Below are 20,698 nucleotides of genomic sequence, written 5' to 3' on the forward strand. Positions count from 1 at the left end.
TATACCTTCATAATAAAATTTAAAAGGATTTGTAAAAACAGACACTAATGACAAAAAGGATACATGAGGAAATAGCAAGACAACCTTGAATACCCAGAGGATTAAAAAAGATTCCAGCACCAAATATAAGTGGCCCAAAGATTCTGCTGCAAGCAAATAGATATAAATCCTAGGAATTCAGAAGAAACAAAAAACAGGCAATAGATTTCTTTAGTTGTCCCTCTACCGAAAAGTACAAGTCTCTCACATCTCAGGATACAGAATTTTCATCTCAAGGTCTTATCTTTCCAGATTTAATTATTGAACTATTGAACACAGATGAGATACAGCCAAAAAAAAAAAAAATAGCATGATCCAAGCTGAGAAACCTTGTCTTGCATGCATTTTTTTCATATGCTTAAGTGCAGATATACACACATGTACCTCCTTCGCTAAAGGGACAGAGAACAGTGTATCTTATTTACTTCAAGGCTATTCTTTGTTTAAGAAATGCTCTCCCTAGGTGATTTATAAGATCTCTTGAGACATTTTGCAGACGACTATTTCAGTTCTATTTAATTGCTACTGGGAATATTTAAGAGGAGTTAGGAATGATGGACTGGATCTCTAGTGGCAAATTAGGATTAGAACTAGAGTTAAAGCAGCGCAAAGTATAGGCACAGAGGCACATGATAAACCTGAGAAGGAAATCCCAAGCTTATTCAAGAAATTGCGAATGTTGAATTTAGTTTAAGGAGTCCAACAGAGTTTAAAAATAGCCAATGGGATAAACAGTTTTATATCTGTAAATTCATATTCATCTCCATTTTACCATTCATGTCACTGACACCCATAGAGGTTATTCATAAATAGCTCAACAAACAGTTTTGTTTTCTTGGGGGCTAGTAACTTCCACTTGTGCTGTTTATGAGGATGTTCCCAAGAGCATTTTGATATTCTTATCTGAAGATATTTTCCTAAGAAAATAATCCAATTCTAGAATGAGTTGAAGATAATCTTCTGTTAAATAAAACACAAAATGTCAAGTACTGTAATTTGTCTTCTCCATTATTCATTTAATCCAAGTAAACATTATTTTCTCTACTTTATAGATGAAGAAATGTCCATTTAAAACAGATAACATAAAATGACTCACTAAACTGGTTAATCGTGGGTTTGTGATTTAAACCTCAGTTTGTTTCCAACTCCTGAACCCTATTTTCCCCTGTTTGTGTAAAGAACCTTGGCCAGTTGGAAGTTAATGGCTCTAAGGTAATACAATAATGACTACTTAGATGTTTGCATTTGAAACACTTGAAGCTCTATAGTATTGTTTGACTGTAGAGACCATTACTTCACCATACACCTCTTACTAACTTTGGTCAGATGTAGTAAGAAAGAAACTGCATCTCCAACTTTATTATGCCTATGAATCACCTTGGAAAACTGCTTAGAATGCTAATTCTAAGGTCACACTTCTGGAGATTCAAATTCCACAGAATAAGATGTGAGGTGGAAATCTGCATTTTGAATAAGAAACAGAAGTGATACCGAAGTACTGGTAACATATTGTGAGAAATCAGTCTCTAAAAAATAAAAAAGGTAGAGGACCAATTAATAAAGTTTTGGAATGATTCCAATCCTTCCTCTTTTTATTTTGAAGCCCTTTCATTGCTCTTAAGCAGAAAAGAATAGATTGTCTCTGCAAGTCATTTTAATGACAGACATGAGTGGATAACACAATCATCTATATCAATTGAAGAGATTTAAGTAAAGAAATGAAATCCTTTATCCCACACCTCTTGGGGATAGATGTGTTTTTGAAGCCATTTTTAAAAAAGATTTTAAAATAGTAATACTGCATATGACACGGGTTGTGGAACAATTTAGAAGAGTCTGGGACAGTAGCCATAATCAAGCATGTTAATGTTTCTGCAGAAAAATTCATGAATATTTATATTAAATAGGACAAAGTCTGTAACAAGCTTCATGTCTTTTTAGGTCATTTTTTTTCCCCTGCCAAATGAGTTGAGATCAAATCATGTTATTTTTATGACAACGAAATAAAAACTTTAATTTTCAAATTAATGCTGTGACTTGAGATTAAATACTGTGGATAAGACACTATGGACTTTTAATAGCTGTAATTTATTGAATACTTGATATTTGCCTGGCATTGCACTCAGTGTTTTATATATGACATATGTTTTTTGTGTGTGTTTTTACTATATGCCTATGAAGAAATGTCTTACTGCTCTCATTTTCAATAAGATTTGCTCAAAGACAGGCCAGTGCGTGGCACAGCCAGGATCAGGGCATGGCTGATCTGATTCTGATGATGATGTCCTTTATGCCATGCTAGACTGCCCTGCTCACAAATCTTCTCATTCACAGCTAAATTAACAAAGAAAAATGTGCTTCAATGCCAACATAAATGCAACTTTAAAATCTTTTTTCATTGATTCCTAAAATGTTTTGCATATAACATAATAAATTCATGCATTCCTATAGTTTTTAGTACAATTCACACATTCGCATTCTCCTTTCTTTCTGGACCATGCTAGAAAACCACTTATCCACCCCCTTCGCAGTTACGCATGGTCATGTGATTGCTGCTGTAGCCTAATCCTGGATGTTACAGGACTCCATAATCCGCTGTTACCCAATTTTGCTACTTTGCATCTATATTATTAACTTCAGTTTCTGTTCCTAATCTATAAAATGACCAAAGTAAACATCAATTAATAAGGTTGTATAATCATTTTTGTATTGACATGATCACTGATTTCTATCCTGAGGCATTTTTGCCAACGAAACACTGTTAAAGGAATACAAGAAAATATATTTTGATATATTTTTGATCTGATGCCAAAGATTGCTCTCAACCTCTATTCTTAACATTAAATGAGAAGTAAATTTGATGTTAATATATTTTTAAACTGATTGTTCTTTTTTTTAGCTTTCTTCTTATTATAGGGATTTCATTCTAATATTCTCTAGGTTTAAGAAAAAGAGAATTATTGTAATGGATGTTTACTGATCTTTTATCCCTTCCTTCTTCTTTGACCAAAGTTCCCTAATTTCTCTTTGGAAATCTATTTTTCTTGTTTCTCAGCCATTGAATTTGAGTAATCATCTCATTCAAGGTCCAGAGTTGAGATTATCCCCATGGCTAGAGTGATTGATTCAGGGATGTGAAACCTGGCCACATTTAGAACCAGTAAAAAGAATTACCAGAAACTCCAAGGAGAGGAGGGTCTCTTTGATAGTGTGGTGGGAAGATATGAGGTCTGGTCTCACTGCAGCCTTTGTATTACTGCAGAGTGAGAAGCTGGATCTCCATGGGGCCATCATGTAGAGTCTGGGGATGAAGCCAAAACCATGGATAGGGTATGGAAGACAGAGAGAACCCAGATCTTTGGTAAACATTGTTTTGAGTTACTGAATCTGCTACTTGTGACTTAAGTAATCCTGTCTGACACATATTTTGATTCTGAAAGTAAATTTTACTTAGCCTACATTGGGACAAAGGGAACATAAATATCTTTAAATAACTTGGAAAATGAGACTGTTCTTTCTCGAGTAGAACCAGTGACCAACTAGGCTTTAGAACTGACCCAAGTAGGCACTAAGCTTCCACCAAATAGCCACTCAATATCATGTGACGCGAGGGGTTCATTTAATACATCTATGTTTTCGGTGAATTCACAACGTCTTTGACAAGGCAAGAAAAACATGTGCATTGATTAAAGAAACACAAAGAGCTTAGCTGCATGGTAGTAACTGTAAGTGCAATAAACATATTGAAGACAGCAATATGTTCAACAAGAGTCAGGAAAAATGTCATGTATGCAATATCACTTGGTCTTGGGTTCGAAGGTTGTGTGTGATTTGACCATAGAGAAAGGGGCTGAGAATTTCAAGGAGGGGCAATCTGCTTATAGTGAGATGATAGTGAAGAAACTGATACTACCCCATCATTCACTCTGTCAGCTATGGGGCAAGGCCCATTTCCTACAGTGTATCCTTTACATCTCATGATAATCCCATGATGCAGACAATGTTAATTCTTTTATAGAACAGCTGCCCAGTCGGTTTAGTTTTGGTTCGATTTGGTTTGGTTGTTATAGGCACAGCATTGCAGTAGAGTTCTATCTCTTACAGTTTTTAGGATACAAGATCTATGGATTGCATTTAAATATTCAACTTCCTGCTTAATTATAATCAATGTAACTTTCTTTTAACTCTGAATAAATCAAAATTACTTCAAAGTATATAAGTACATATTTTGTCAGGTTTTAAAATAAAGATATGTATTTGTGTGTGTATACACCTTATAAAGTCAGCAAAATATTTCAAGTTCTAAGCTAGTGCAATAAAAAAAGATATATATTAAACTCATCTCATTCAAATCCACAAATTATATTATGCTTCTTTTTATAATTTAAAGTTAAGAACTTTTTAAAACCTGACTTTTGCCTTCTGTAACACTAAGACATTGCAAAGCAAGTGAAAGCATTAATTTATTCATGCCTGCGTATGTAGCTTCTGTATTATTTCTACTCTCCCACATTTTATAGTCATAGACATTCAGCTGCCAAACTAAGATCTTTCAGGAAACACTGTTAATATTTTCCACAGAGATAGCAGAAAGGGCAGCTATATAGATTAGTTCGGAGTGAATTAAATAAGGAGGGTAAAAAGTGCTTCAACAGTTTTATAATTATTTTAATAAATAACTAAAACAACTAGCCCTTAAGTTCCTTAAAAGTTAGATCCATGGCTCATATAACGTTTAACCTAATCTCCCTTGGTACAGTGTTGTATTTATCACATGTGCTCAGGAACTACTAAATGAATAATGAACAAAGTAACTAATTGAAGAATATCTTGATTAAGGAAAACAATGTTGGGTTTCATACCATGTTTTAATGAGAATTGTTATTATAAACTGGTGAATTTCCTTGTACGATGCTGTATTAATGATCTTATAGAGTTATGTAGTGCTTTGCAGTAACAAAGTCATTTTCACATACTTTAATCTCATTTAATTATTATAAAGATTCTATTTGGTTGACTAAACAGACTATTTCAATCCTTATTTATAAGCATGGAAACTAGCTCAGAAATTTGCCCTAGTCCATGCAGCTTGCAGACATGGTACCAGAGCTCAGATGATCAGATTTCTCATCCAGAATTCTCTCAAGTCTACCTCTTAGGCTAAGAAGATGCATTATTCAAATAAAAGCTACAATGCTGGAATACTGACTGCACCTTCCTAATTTTACCATTCTACAGAGAATTCTAGGTATAATCTCATGGTAGATATGAAATTTCCATCCTAGAGTGCTGGATCTCAGAGAGAGCTCAACACTCTCCTTGACTATGATGCGTTATGTTCTTCTCTACCCCAGAGAGGACCCCTGAGGGACCGAGGGTGGATCGAAAGCTTAAATGTAACATCACATCACTATCATATCTACAGCTACAGACAGATCTGACTCATCTGGATGTAAAGCTCATACCTGATACTTCCATAGGCCAAACGTTGAAAGTAAAAACAGGAGAAGGGAAGCAGAAACCACACAGCATCTCTCAGTATTACGCTGGCACAGCAATGGAAACATTACGTTGGCTGATGTTTGAGCAAAGGCTTCCCAAGCAACTCCAGTTCTCAGAGTTCTGGGCTGGCAGCTGGTCTCTGCAGACACCCCTCTCCCACCAGCTCTGTCTGGGAGTCACCAGCTGTGGCAGGCATGGGGCGAGCATGCCTTCTGCCAGAAAGAGGGGTGGGCGGAAGTAGGCAACTCGCTAAAATAAGCTCCTGGAGCAGTCACAATTAAGAACTACAATAGCTCTGAAACTGAATAATGACTATACCCAATACTTTCAAATTATATTCCAAACATATACTAAGGTATTTTAAGAATTTAAGATATTTATAGGATAATGGTTTCTTCATTCAGGAAAAAAAAAAAGTGAGGATGACATGCTATTGAAGCATGTATGCGTTAATGTGCTCTGCTATCGTAAAAAGTATTTTTGTGTGTGATGCCTCATTAGGCTTGTCACATAAAGATTCATGTAAAAATTATTTAAAACTCAGTTAGATACAGCTCATTGTCATTCCGTTGGACTGTGGGCTGCTCAAGGGCAAGAACTATGTCTAATTTATCGTCTTGAACCCTATTAATGGTGTTGAAAAATAGGAGGGCCTGAATAAATAACCAATGAACTGAACTTAACTAATCCCAAAGAGAAGAGCTAATGATAGCTTTTGGCCACTCTTGATAGAATTTAGCAGCTTTACACAAATGTATATAGATAGGCAGGCATTGTGGTCTGAAGTGATTCCGAATCCTGGCTTTTCTGCTCACGAGTTGTGTGATATTGGGCAAGGTACTTATCCTTTCTGAGCCTCTGTTTTTTCATTTGTAAAATGGCTGTATCAACGCCCACTGCATAGGGTAATAGAGAGAATTAGATTTCGATAACATTGGTACTGTTATAACCATAGCAAAAAGTCTTTTTGGATTTCCCTCCCCCCCAAAAAATGAAGTGTATTTTCTTTAAAGCAATGAAAATCCTGAGCCAGTTAAAAGAAAACAATGAAGAAATGTCTTTCTATCCAGTGTTTACTGTACATTTACCCACTAATTTACCTGAGTGAAATGCAACAGTAAATAACCTTTTAAGAAAAAAGGAAGCTGACACATTTAGGTGCCTGTTGGGTGACCTTTAAATTTTTTCTTTTCATTAGTTAACACATGGTGAGGGAACTAGATTGAGAAACTAAAGCAGCACTGTTGAACTTGTCTTTGGCAAAATCTAGAAACATTCCGGCATGTGACTTCTAGGCATGCTGGTCTCAGTGTACAGTGGTTTCTAAAACAGAATTACGCTTTCCCTTTTTTTCCCATCTCCCATCCCTCACCAAAGGCATTCCAGTAAAGAATCCTACAGAACAGAGCATTTAAGAACCTGGGTTTTGTGGCTGGTACAATTTGATTTCAAATTCTCTGTTTCTCTTACTGCATGTCAGTAAGGTGTTTGGACTAGTTACCTAATGACTTTGAGTTAAAATTTTCTTATCTCTGAAAGATGGGTAGTAATCATTTTTTTTTTATGTATGGTGATTAAAAGAGATACTTTGTTGAAATTGCCATGGGCAGTTTGTTACAAATAGTATGTTCTAAGTAAATAAATAAATAAATCGTGTCATTAATTACTAAAACATTGAATAACTGTGATTAAATATCTTAAACAGCAATTATCCTGAGAGAAATATTCAGCGAGGCTATCAGTTTTCAAGAAGAAATAAGCATTTGTTTCTATCAGTGCCAACCAGAACAGAGACTAGCATTAATGCAGTTTTGTAATTTCTCTTGCATCCCCAATTCAAGGCAGGAGAATGTACTGAATGCATTAAAATGAGAAGACAGTGCTCTTAGAATTTGTTTCCAAGACTCTACATGAATTCTAATTTTAAAATGTTTTCCATCCTACATCTCTCATCAAAAAGTTTACCTTTGGGTTCTCAAAAAAATTAGAGTAATTTTAGTCTGCTTAGCTCTCAGAAACGCTTGGGGACTTCAAAACTGTCAAGTGTTGCATGACCCCCTTGTCGGCTTTAGGTAAAAGTGCATTAATCCTAAACGCTGTCCAAATTCCATTCCTCTGTCTTCCTCTGAGTATAACTTTCTCCATCTTTTTATTTCCACATTTAGCTTTGACCTTTTAAAGGAAGTTTCACCCACCAAGAGTAGCAATAAAATGTCAGAATTTTGCCTTTTGTATTGCTTTAATAATATCCTTGATTGTTATCTGCTTGTTATCTTTATTAAATGCAGATGGCAAAATCTGATCGCAGAAACTCAGAGTGAGAAGCAGGAACCTGAGTCACACTCTCAGGCTTGTTCCTTCTGGAGCTGGGATGAAGGATTCGCTTCTCAGTTTCCTTACTAGCACAAAGATATATATCTTTTAAGTCTTAACTTCCAGCCATGATTTTAGAACTTTGGATCTACAGAGAGTCTTATATATAATTATTAAATCAATGATGATGATGATTTTGCATATGTGTGACACTCCCAACATGTTATAAAGGATTTTCAAAGCCATTATCTCATTCAGCTCTCTCCACACCTCTCCGAGAAAGGACACCTGCTACTGTTATACACACACACACACACACACACACACACACACACACACATACATAATCTGTTGATAAGTTCAGCTAGGACTTATGGACAGATCCTCCTGCTAGCCCAGTATTCTTTCCTTTCAAATTTTGTTAAAAGTGATGTTTTACTAATATAGTATTCATGTAATTTTATCCAGAATTTTCCTTTGAATCATAGATAATAATAGGAAGTATTTTAACTAAACTTGTTTAAGATACTCTATTAGTTCCTCATTATCTTTGTAAAAAGAAAGTTGGACATAGCAGATTGAAGTCAATTATCAATATTCTAAATATTGCCATCAACTTGAATAACAAAATATATTAGGTTGTTACACTGTATGGGTGGAGAACATGTGTTCTTTATCTTTATTATGTATTACACACACACACATACACCTACATACCTGTTTATGGGAATAGCATTTTTCCTTAATAAAAAGAAAATCACTACTTTCTACAAATATGCTATGGCCTACTCTTAAAGCATAATTTCAAATCTTAGCTTGCCACTTGTAAACTATATGATCATGGAAGTAAAAATGAGATCTACTTTTTAAAGTTGTTGCAAGTTTACATGAATCTTGTACATATGTACAATGCCCAATAAAAGCTGGCTTTATCATTTGCTGCATCATCATCATCATCATCATCATCATCATCAATCATATCAGTATTAATACTACTTATCTGTTTATAGATTAATAGTGGCAGATTTTTAGGATCAAAATATCTCCTATCTCCTACTATTCACTTATTCAGTGTCAGCCAATGAAATGGAAATTCTTTTTTACATTAGGTTAGTCTTAGGTAATGACCAAGGGACAGTGGCTTGGGGACATAGCTGCTTGTTTGTTAGCTCTAGTTCTACTAATAACTGGCCACGAGAAAATGTTTGAAATTACTAATAACACTATACTTCATCTATAAAACAGAAACAGAATTAATTTAAAAAATGTTTTAGAGAGGAAAGAGTTAAAATTACTGCTCATCATTAAGATTAAATAAAACATTTAAGTTTTATTTGAAACTTTTTGCACTCTTCTTACACAGAACTATTAGAGCCATTAAGGATTTTTTTTTTCCATGCAAAAAGTAATGGCATTCAAGACGGCCTGACCTATTCATTATTTTGTAGCCATTCTTTATTAAATCATGTTAAATTACTTCCTCCTACTGACAAGAGGGTGATTCTGGTTTATTGTTTCTTAGAAGTTACCACTGCCTAATATCTGTAAAATTGAATTTAGTACAAAACTAATATTTATGGACTTCTTGTTGGATTTTTTTTTTTTTTTGTAATTAATAAAGCTGCCCCAGCAGTGCAGCAGGGGAAATGTTGCCCATGTTTATAAAATGTGACAGTTCCCATCACCCTACAGTCATTTTCATGTTAATATCGTGTCTTCTCACCTGCTCCTTCTGAAGCCAATTTTACATAAGTAGGAAATTATGGCTCTGGGTCACTGACTAAGTGAAGCAGGCTTGACCCGAAACAGTCTCTTTTCAAGAGAATAGTTCTCAGTGTGAGAGAAATTTGTATGCTGATGCTCTATTTTCTTGGTAAGTCATTCCTTTTCCTTGCTGAGGATGACTTATCCTGACACTTGCATGGCCAGGTGGAGGGACCATGTATTAGCATAAAGGATGATACTAATGGTATATTTTGGTTATGCTTTTGTAGTTCAAAATATGTGCTATCTCTTTCTACTAGGTCCATACCTACAGAGGCTTTCCCTTGTGGTCCTTTGTATAAGAAAAACGTGCAACACATCCCATGGCATCAGGCTTGTTGTGGCAAATAGAACGTGAGCCAAATTGACTCATTTCTATCAGAGCGGAAACTTTAAGAATCATTTTATTATTTTATTTCTCCCTTTGACTATGACAATAGCAAGTTACAGAATAAAAAAGCACAGGGAGAAGAACATTACCTAAAGAAAAAAAGAATGTATGTATGTACGTACGTATGTATGTATGTATGTATGTATGTATGTATGTGTATATATATATATATTTTTAGCAGCAATTTAGTTTTAAACCACTGAAATTTAAAGCTGTTTGCTACCATAGCATAGCCTATCTTAAACTGACCAATATAGTCTGATTCTACCATACTTGTATGCAACCATCTTTAGATGGACAGATGATAGATAGGTAATAAGTAGGTAGGTAGATAGATAAGTAGATAGGTTCAGGAGCAGCCTTGATGTTCAAGTCATCACTGGATTAGAACATCAACTTGTTTGTCAGAACAGACACATGAGTGTCCGTTCATTAACTTACTCCATGATTTTGGACAAGGTCCTTAATATCTCTGTATATGTTTCTACAAGATTGGTTGTACATGGTAATCTCACCTGGAAAATGAGCATCACATTGTAGAATTACTGTGAAAAGTGAATAAGATGACATATATATAAAGGGCTTACAAGTGCTCGCATATCATATTAATATTGCAGAGGTGCAGTATCAGTACTATTTCAATGGACTGCCAGTTCACAGCACTGTATACATAAACCCAATTTATATAATTAAGCTTTTAAAAGTAAAATAATTAAGGCCATCCTATGCACTCTTGATTGCAAGTATTATTTCTGTTTGAGGACAATAAGTGTCTGTTCTGTCTCCTCTAAGAAAGCCAAGTCACAACCATTGTCCTATCTTCACCCTTTCCTAATTTCTTATTCACAGTAAATTCATTTAACATCCTCCCTCGCTCCTCACACCTACAGTGGACCTATTTTTCCTGCACCGAATTCATTTTTTCAGACTTTAACTTACCAACCATCTCTATGCCAGCACTCTGGACCCCTTGCTCCCTCAGTTGCCACCAAAATTTTCTATACATGACAGGTAAAGTAGATCTGTTAATTTCTGAATTTTACAGAATAATAAAAGATTAGGACAGAATAATTTCTGTCGGGTACTTGTAAGGACATAGAAAACCTAAATATCCACCAGAAGTTTGCTTTATGACAGAGGTGCTAAATATCAGGAAATAACAGCACAATATTTTAGGAGTGAAAAAGACCTTCAGTTTCAATCTAGTCTGATTTTTTATTTTGAGATGAAGAAATTGAGGGCCATAAAAAAAGGCTTGCTTAAGATCATTCAACTATATGGTAGCAACCCAAATAGGCAACTCATCAATAGGAATCATAGCTTTTTGCTCTATATCCATTTGTCTCATTTCATCAAATAATAATAATAATAATAATAATAATAATGAGATGGCTTTATTGCAGAACAAAAACTATATTCATCTTCAGAAAAGTACAATAGGAAAAAGTGTTAGTTGGTTATGCAAGACTACTAATTAATAATGTGCAGAAAAATTACAACAAAGCTTTTAACTGCTTAGATGTGACCTGAAAAGGAAAGAAAAATACAGACTAGATACACAGAAGTCCATATGTGAAAGTTTAGAACTCCGTGTCTATTTAAAGTCCATCTTCCATGAAAGTGGATCATAGAGATAAACTGGATGAACTTAAAATTGATTTGCATCGTATGTGGTAGGTGTTTATGATAAAATAAACCCAACTGTGGAATGTACAAAGTGAGGGAGACAGACCTAGATTGACCAGGTTCTGGCAATTATCTGTAACTCACTGTCTTTTCTCAAGCAAATCTTGGTTGAGTAATCGTTTTCACATTCACTTCTTAGAGTGTTGCTTTGTGATAGATATTTCTTTTGGCCATGAAAGGTAAGAGACTATTCATTTCTGCAGACACATATGTGCTCTTATTTGGTCTCATTATCTTTAATTTTTCATGATTTTAAGTAGAGTTATAGAGGCACATCATTTTTCAGAATAAGGAAGCAGTAATTGAAAGAAAAAAAAAAAAGACATATAGCCCTAAAAATGCAGCAGGGAGTGGTAGGGGCTTTCGCAAACTGGAGATTCTGCCTCACCTACTGGGAAAGCTCTACCAAGTTGTTTTCAAATGTAAATGAATACCTAGATATCAAAGATGGAAAGATGCTTAATGTTTTCATATGAAATGATGCAATTGTTCAATGTTGACTAAAATAAATAAAATTTAATTCTGTCCTTGTCTAATGACCCATGCTCTAGGTCGAATTTGAGACAACTGGCTATCAATTTATGACCACTCCCTTTGTACCTCTTTGGAGTAATTTCTCTACAAGTAAAATTACAATTTGGCCCTATCTTCAGAATTTAACCCTAAAATTTTATTTTTTATTAGTCTAATTTTATTCTCAGTCACTGATACTGGTAATGAATCACCAACTATGAAAATGTAATCATTAGGTGGTTACAATTGGTGTCCATGATTACATTATCTCTTTAACAAGCAATTATTATGCAACTCATGAATTATATAGTATATTGTATAGTACATACCTCTTCACCACTTAGCAGTGAACAATTGATATAACGAAAATCAAGGTGCATGGTGCTATAAGTCATATGAATATAGGCAGATTAGAAATCACTTTTGGAAACTATTTTAATAAACTCAGTTATCTAAATTGAAGCTTTCATATTATCAGCAACATCATGTATTAAATTTTGTATTTATAAATTAAGGTATCTTATATTGCTGATGAAGAAACATTTATGGGCAAAAAAAAAAATTAGGTTTTGGTGGGGATAGGAGAAGAAATGTAATTTAAAAAGTAAAACATACTGTTTTTTGTATTTTTTGTCCTTATTCTGAGAAACGATTTATAGCAAAGAGTAGTTAATTTTGGAGTGAAGAAATTGGAAGAAAAATGTGAAAAATTTATGATGTTATTAAGATGTTAAATGTTAAGCATTGTCAATTTCTTGAACAGCAGAGACCCCCATATATAAACATAAATGAAAAATAATATACTAAGCGATGTTTAATGTATTTGTCAATTCTCTTTTCCTTGGGCTTTTCGGCCCTTCTCGAATGGAATAATTGATTTTTATAACAAAACAGATTACAAGAATGGCAGGTGAGAATGGTAAACAAATTCTGGTCAGCCCTAGCTTGTAGAGCTGGCACATTCTTTTCTGGGCTGTTGTGCATTGCATCGGGCAGTGATCGTATTATAGTCTTCTTTTGAAAAAAAGAAAGTTAAATTAAAAAACAACAACAACAACAACGTTATTTTCCTTATTGATATTCGCTGCCCATTTCAATCTCTGACATGCTTAAATTTGCATATCAACAATGCTGAATAGCATTATTTTCTGAAAATGCAAAAATAAGATAAAGAAATTATTCAATTGCATTAAATACAGTGAAAAGAAACTTGAGTGAGTTTGAGTGTATAGCATAATGTCTGCAGACCCAGTCTCCATTATCTCACATTTCTATAGTTTTAAAAATTATTTAATATTTTAATTTCTTTGGGGGCAGCAGCTGGACAGGAGGGCTCTATTAGTTATAACAATTACACTGATGGAGGTGTCTTTTATATGTAGGAAATAGGATTTTCAATTGAGTTAGGAAACACCAAAAGCTTGGATAAAAATTAATGTCATTTGACCTTGTTGGTTTTGATAGACTGCCAAAATAAGATATTAATTTTCAAAATCACTGTAAATAGTAGTCATGCAAACCATTCATTATGTTTTCTTTCTGATGAGATTTTTCTGCAAGGAAAAAATTTATACAAATACACTGGATCCAACAGATTTTTAATTAAGGCCAGATTTTGATGGTAACCCATAGGTCCACTTAGCAAATGAATAATAATATCTCATAAGCAGTAAATGTGTTTCTGAAAAATGAAAGGATATCATGGCTAAATTGTTTTTCACTTGATATTATTGCTATATATAAATATAATTGCTATTCCTACAGGTTAACATTTTGTCGATGCATGTATACGGTTATCATATTAAGGGCTATTACTTCATTTTACTGCCTCTATAAAATTAGCTATTACCAAGCTTAGGAATAACTTTTAATTAATTCATCTCTTTACCTAATATGTTTATGAGAGGCAGTGGGGTAACAATTTGGGATCTGGATAAATAACTCTGCTTTATTGAAGAGCTTTGAACAAATTACTTAGCCCTCTAAACTTAAGTTACTTCACCTGTCAAGTGGAAATAGTATCTTTCTCAGAAGTTTATTGTGAGAAGTAAAATGATATCATGCATGTTGCACAGATGCTAGAAAGTCATATGATGCTAGAATGTCCCTTCTTAGCACACAAATGAGCTGTACTTCCCAGCCCCATTTTATCTCCATGGAAACATGCAACTAGTTCTTGCCAATGGAATGTGAGCAGAAATGAAACGTGTTACCTTGACACCAGTTTTCCTTGGATTTTATATGACTTCTCTATGCAATCTCTAACTCTCAAGCTCTATCTTCCCATTATATAATATCAGAGCAGCCTTGAAAATTTAAATTCCAATGTGAGGTTTTCGAATGTAATATATGAATATTCCAGTATTGCAACTTAAAGAAAATAACAAATAAGAAATTTGGTTAATACTATGTGTGTGTGCACATATCATATCACTAGGAACAAAATAGATAAATAGATGGAGTGGGAGTGTTATTCCCCCTGAATTGAAAACCTGAAGGAGTTTTTGCATTTGACTTGGCTGTAAAACATGTTGAAAACTTAATGAAGAAAAACAACCTAGGAAAACATTAATTTATAAAGAAAGTTGCTTCTGTGTTAAGACATCTATTGTGTAACCTTGGTTACATCAGAGGTTATGAATAGCTCTAAGGACAAAAACTTCAGGGAAGCATCTAGTCAAATGCATTTCTTTCATAAATAAGAAACTTCTATCTAAAGTGACTTCCCCATAGCTCTTCCTGGGCCAGCAGTCTTTATAGTAATTCATATATTTTCCTCTCCTGAGGAAATCAGTTAATTTTTATTAACCAAAGTTTTAAAAAATCTATTATTATGCAGTTTTCCACTGATTTATTTTAAGATATTATGTTACTTCAAGTAGTTTGAAAAGCTTATTGACTAAAATGGTCTAACAACTCACTGTGACTCAAAGGTGATGAAAGACTGTAGGGCTGATGCTGTAGTTTTTCCCTCTTATTATTTAGGTTTCTATTTTTTGTCTGTTTGTTTCAACCTTTTCAGTGAAAAAACACGCTCTTAGCTTGAATCTTTTTTTTTTTTTTTTTTTTTTTTACTTTTCTCTTTCCTCTAAAACAATTCACCTCAATGATGAATAAAAGTCATCTTAATTAAAACGCAGCCTGGAAGGTAGGAGCTTTTTTTTTTTTTTTTTCCTATTTGGAGAATTATTTGACCAATACATGTACACTGATATAGGCAGATAAGGTTGTACTTGAGTTTGGTATTAAATAAAGAAAATAGGGCACAAGAACCTGAAGTAGATACAATATACCTAGAAAATGTCAGGAAAGATAAAGGGAGGATGGCGGGCAAGGTTTGAAGTGATAAGGTTGATTATACATATTTTAGAAATCAAGCAATGAACATGGACTTCATCCATGGAGCTGTTTTTTTTTTTTTTTTTTTTAATTGCCATCTACATTCGTCACTATTAGAAAGTAAGATGAATTTAGTGATATGTGGACTTTTTTTTTCTTTTTACTATTTATGCATTTCTTGTAATAGAAATCAGAAAATATAACTAGCACATGGAATCTAAGCCAAAAAAGATGTTAAAGACAACAAAGGAAGCAAATAATAGTTAAGGTACATGAGTTTGCCAAAAAAAAAAAAAAATGTGAAGATATTTTATGAAACACTGATGTTTGCATTGCTAAAGACGACATGGAAGCTTTAATGGTTTTCTAATATAGGAAGAATGGAATATATTCTTTTTGATTCGGAATGATGGTATTCAGATCCTGTGTATGTAGGTTTCCCTCATTTGCCCCACTCTTCTAGTCTACATTTTGGGATGAGAACATGAAGAAACAATGTTCTGCTTGATACTCAAAATTGTGCAGCTAATTTGGTGAGCTGGTAATGGTGACATGATCAAATGCTTCTACTTTAGAATAAACAACGAGTAATGGAAAATACATATATTAGAATTACGCATTGCTTCTTAAACTGAGAAAAATGTACAGTTGCATCAATGTAATTATTACAAGTAATCAATTCTAAAATTACATACCAATCAACAACTCTAAGCAAGCCGCCATGCTAATAACGTCATAGATACAAAAATAAAGGTAATTATAAAAAAACTTCTGTTGTGCAGTTTGTGATATGTTGATATGAAAACAGAAAAGGAGGAATAAAACCAGTGCCCAAGCAATCCGAAGGAGAAGTTATGTTTTCATTAGGTAGTTGAAAATTCTGTGAGGGGAAGTAGTGGAATAATAATGATGAAAATAATAATGATAAATAATGATAGAAATAATAATAATGTTTTCTATTTACTGAGTCCTGTTTATGTACCAACAAAAGGTTTAAGCATTTTTAATGGAATATCTTAATCCTCAAAGCAACCCTGTAATATTGATGATATTGAACTTAGAGGTATTAAATAATTTAAAGAAGCCAGTATTCAAATGTGAGCTACCTGACTCCAAGAGTGCACATTCTTAAAAATTGTTTGACATTGTTCTGTTGGTAAGGTCAATAAAAGCCTCATTGAGGTGGTGCTGCTTATTTAAGCCTTACAGTCATAAAGAAGGTGGGAATGAGTAGGTAAGCCATTCAAAAGAGAAAGGAGACAGAGATTCAATGTGTGTATGAGATTGGCTAGTTATATTCAATAAACCATACCAAATTAGTTCTATCACAAGCTAGGAAATTGTAGAAAACAAAGCTAGAAAGTTTCTGAGATCAAGTGCTTATATATTAGGAACAATGACTTGTGCTAAATTGATCCTACTGGACTCTTGAGACATGGTAGAAGTCGTGCTTCAGGAAGACACATTGGGCCACCATGGGAATAACATAGTGTAGTAATTAAGAGCCTGAGACTATGTGTAAGCCACTTGAATTTATAGTCCAGATCTTGTTACTGATCCCTGAAAATAAACAAACTCCTAGAAGTCTCATTTTCCTCATGCATGTGATACCTTTGGTGTTGATGATAGTAAATATGACTATGATTATGAGAAAGTAAATCTTTTACATAACATGTTTGCTACGGTGCATGTAGTTACTGCTCAGTAAGTATTAGCTTTTATGATTAATGTGTAAAGGTTGAATTGTATAAAAGAGAGACTGACAGCAGGGACATGACTTAATAGGCTACCAACACAGTCCAGATGAGAACAGACAAAATTGTGAACTAGGACAGTGGCAGTAGCAACTGAAAAGAGGACAGTTATGCAAGATATTTCAGAGGCATAAGTGCCGTCATGATTCATTAGATGTGGGAGGCAGAGACGTGACTCTTTGAGTGTTCATGCCTGGCTCACTGGGACATTGATGGCGCTATTACTAGATATAGAACAATAAGGAAGACATGATAGTTTGGGGGAGAAATTATGGGTCCAGAATCTGTTTTGATGTATTGACTATGGATTCAAGTTTTGTCAATCTGCCACCAAGGCAATATTTTTCTCAAGTGTGATACAGGAGTCGATTCAGGTGGTAGATGCAAGGATTATCAAATAGGATTACATTCCATTGTGAAAACATTATTTCCTGTGGAATGCTCCCTCTATCCTTCATTACATTAAGGAAATGTTTTACAGTGATGCTAGCTGTGCTTCACTATTTCTCTAATACCTCTCTCTTTCAACATACTCACTGCCTGGGGAACACAAATATATGCACTTAAAATTTAAGAATCGTTTGTGTTTCGTGATATTTTTATGTCAACTTTTATTTATGTTTAAAAAAATTAACAAAAAACACTGAATCAATTTAAAGAAAAAAAAATATTAAGGAACCAACAGTCTCTTGGATATAGCAACGTCATGAAAGGTGGGCTTGAATGAATGAAGGTTAGAAATCCCTACAGTAAGCTGGGTAACATTTTAAGCAATGTTCTTGCCCAATTTCCACAGAGCCTTCTTAAAGAGACACATTTACTATAAGTCTAGGAGAAAATAATATAACTTCTTTGTAGATATAACTAGTTACAGAGCTATGCTTGAAAATAAGGATGACATCAGAAATTGAACAAAAGATTATGCAGAAACTTCCAATCATTACAAAATTAATTACACAAGAATCATGCACCTCTTTGTATTGGCATTAAGTTTCAGTTCAGCCCTTCTCTTCACAGAAGCAATTGAAACAGCACTCCATATAAAATGCAAACCAACGAAAGCAGTGAATGGGCAAAAAGACCAAAGTGAAGGCTAACGACCATATTAAAATTCACAAAGAGTTGATGCAGTCAATTAAATGATGCTACCCAAAATCAATTCTGATGTCGATGCAGTTTTGCTTTGATTTCCCTAGAAAATTAATAGCTTTGTGACACACTGGTTATTTTTATTGCCATGCTTTAAGTGGATCGTTTTCTTCTGGAAGTATCTCTTAGGAGACAATTAATACTCTAGATCATTCTCAATATGAGACATTGGGAAGGGGGATGATTTTAGGTCCTATAATATAAAGGCAACCCTTCTCTCACAACCATTTGATTTTAATGCTACTTTGGGCTCAAATGACTAAAGACAAGATTGGCTAGTCATGAATTTGTGGGTTCTGTTTTAGGGTGCTGGAATAATTATAGAAATATAAATATACAACAGAACTCAATGTCCAATTTCTCATTATGGAAGCATGCAGACTTGGAGATTATTTTTACACACATTCTGCATTTCACAGATGGAAAACTTCAGTTCTAAGGCAATCCTTAATCTTTTTTGGCACCAAATGAAAACTCTTCTAGTACTTGATGGTCAGGATTTCTAGAGAATAGGGGAGCAGAAAGCTACTTTTTGAAAATATACTTTAGCATTTCTTTGACCTTCTTTCAGATTCTTTTTGTAAAATAAAAGAGTCTTTAGGATAAATCTGCAAATATCAAAAGTAATATTGGGGCCAGAGCCCTATGATTTAGAGGATGGTGTTTATGAAGGTAGAATCTTAAATTTCCATCTTATTGTAGCTCCTAAATTTGCTTCTCTCTGTACAAAATACCAAGGCCTTATTCTAAATTAGTCAACACAAAAAAATACGTCGTAAGTTCCAGGGGGAAAAAAATCAGGCATAAGTGAGTAAATAGACAGAAAACAGCTTAATTCATGGAAAGGTATGTCTTAGTAGATGATAAGCTGGGAACACTATGATTATATTTGAAGTTGGGACATATTTCAATTTACGTAGTTTAAACAGGTATAGCTGGAGTAATCCGTATGGAGTATATACTTAGCATTGCAGAAGGTTCGTACTGTCCACCCATGAGACAGATCTGGTCTGGAAATATGTTTAACTTGCCCCTACATGGGCTCCTTAATTAATTCAATGAATACCATTAAAATAATGATTTTTAATATAAAAATATGGATTTTAGCTTTTCTATAAAATTTGAAATCCTGACCACATAAGGTGTCATGCTTGATAAGTATAATTCGTATTAGTAAAACCTACTATTTATTGTATGTTCACTATGTACCAGATATCACTCTAAGCTTTTCACTCTTTTTTTTTTCTACACACAGGATGTGTGTGATGCAAATCATTTTATACACATTGGTTATGTGGAAAAACTGATCCCCTAAGAAATTCAGTACTTTTCTCAATATCTACAGCTGGTAACTGATGGAGTTGAGATTTGAACCTGTTTGATACCAAAACCCGGTGACATACCAGTGATGGAGTCAGTTCAAAATACTAAATTACTGAACAGAGAATTAGTCCACATACATTACAGTCACTTTTCAGGAGCATATTTGTGGAAAGTTCTGTTTTGTTTTGTTTTCTGTGAGATTACTTTAAATGCATATATATATATATATATATATATATATATATATATATATATATATAAAATATTTCCAAAAGAAACATTACACCTATACCTAATAAATATTTTCTTCTTTTAAATAATTGCTAATCATTTTTGCTTAAAGAAATTAAGCAAATAATTTACTTATTCAATTTGAATCCAATGTGCTTCAAATTGATAGAATCCATTTATATTTATCCATTATACTAGAATACCAATGATAATTTTCTCTGGTAAATTAAAACACTTCATCAAATTTTATGAATATCATTTTTTAGGCAGGTAATAAAAAGTCTTCTGAATCATACATACCAGAATTTTAACTCTGGAAGGGTCACTCAAAATTATTTTCAAGCACATCTTACCAGAAGTTGTCTTCACGACTTCAGTGGTATTTCTCAGTCCAACAAATGAAAACTGATAAAGCCTCCAAGATCTTGTGTCACCGACTTCAACAGAACTACGCTTCCACTGATAGACAATTTCTTCACGTGGATATCCATCTGCCATGAGATGGGAAAGCACGTATTTAAAATTATTATAAATAACATGTGTAGCAACTACCTTGCAAGAACAAGACATTGAGGAAGTTACTGAGAGAGAGAGTTATGACTTAATGAGAATCTCAGACTAAAGAGTTTCACGGTAGAGAAAATAAATACAATGACATCGTATCCTGATGGGTAGATATATTTAAAAATCATGA

General features: G+C 33.8%; 1 protein-coding gene across 2 annotated transcripts in view; it reads right to left on the reverse strand.

The window, feature by feature from the left end:
• GABRG2 (gamma-aminobutyric acid type A receptor subunit gamma2) overlaps positions 1-20,698 on the reverse strand; it is a 75,992-nt gene that overhangs the window by 21,937 nt on the left and 33,357 nt on the right. For both annotated transcript variants that reach the window (XM_016167111.2, XM_016167109.2), the window contains exon 6: positions 20,358-20,495. In XM_016167111.2, coding sequence (XP_016022597.1) covers positions 20,358-20,495 — 138 coding nt within the window. The remainder of the gene's footprint in view (positions 1-20,357; positions 20,496-20,698) is intronic.

Source organism: Rousettus aegyptiacus, unplaced genomic scaffold (assembly GCF_014176215.1).
Source record: "Rousettus aegyptiacus isolate mRouAeg1 unplaced genomic scaffold, mRouAeg1.p scaffold_m13_p_7, whole genome shotgun sequence".
Lineage (NCBI taxonomy): Eukaryota > Metazoa > Chordata > Mammalia > Chiroptera > Pteropodidae > Rousettus > Rousettus aegyptiacus.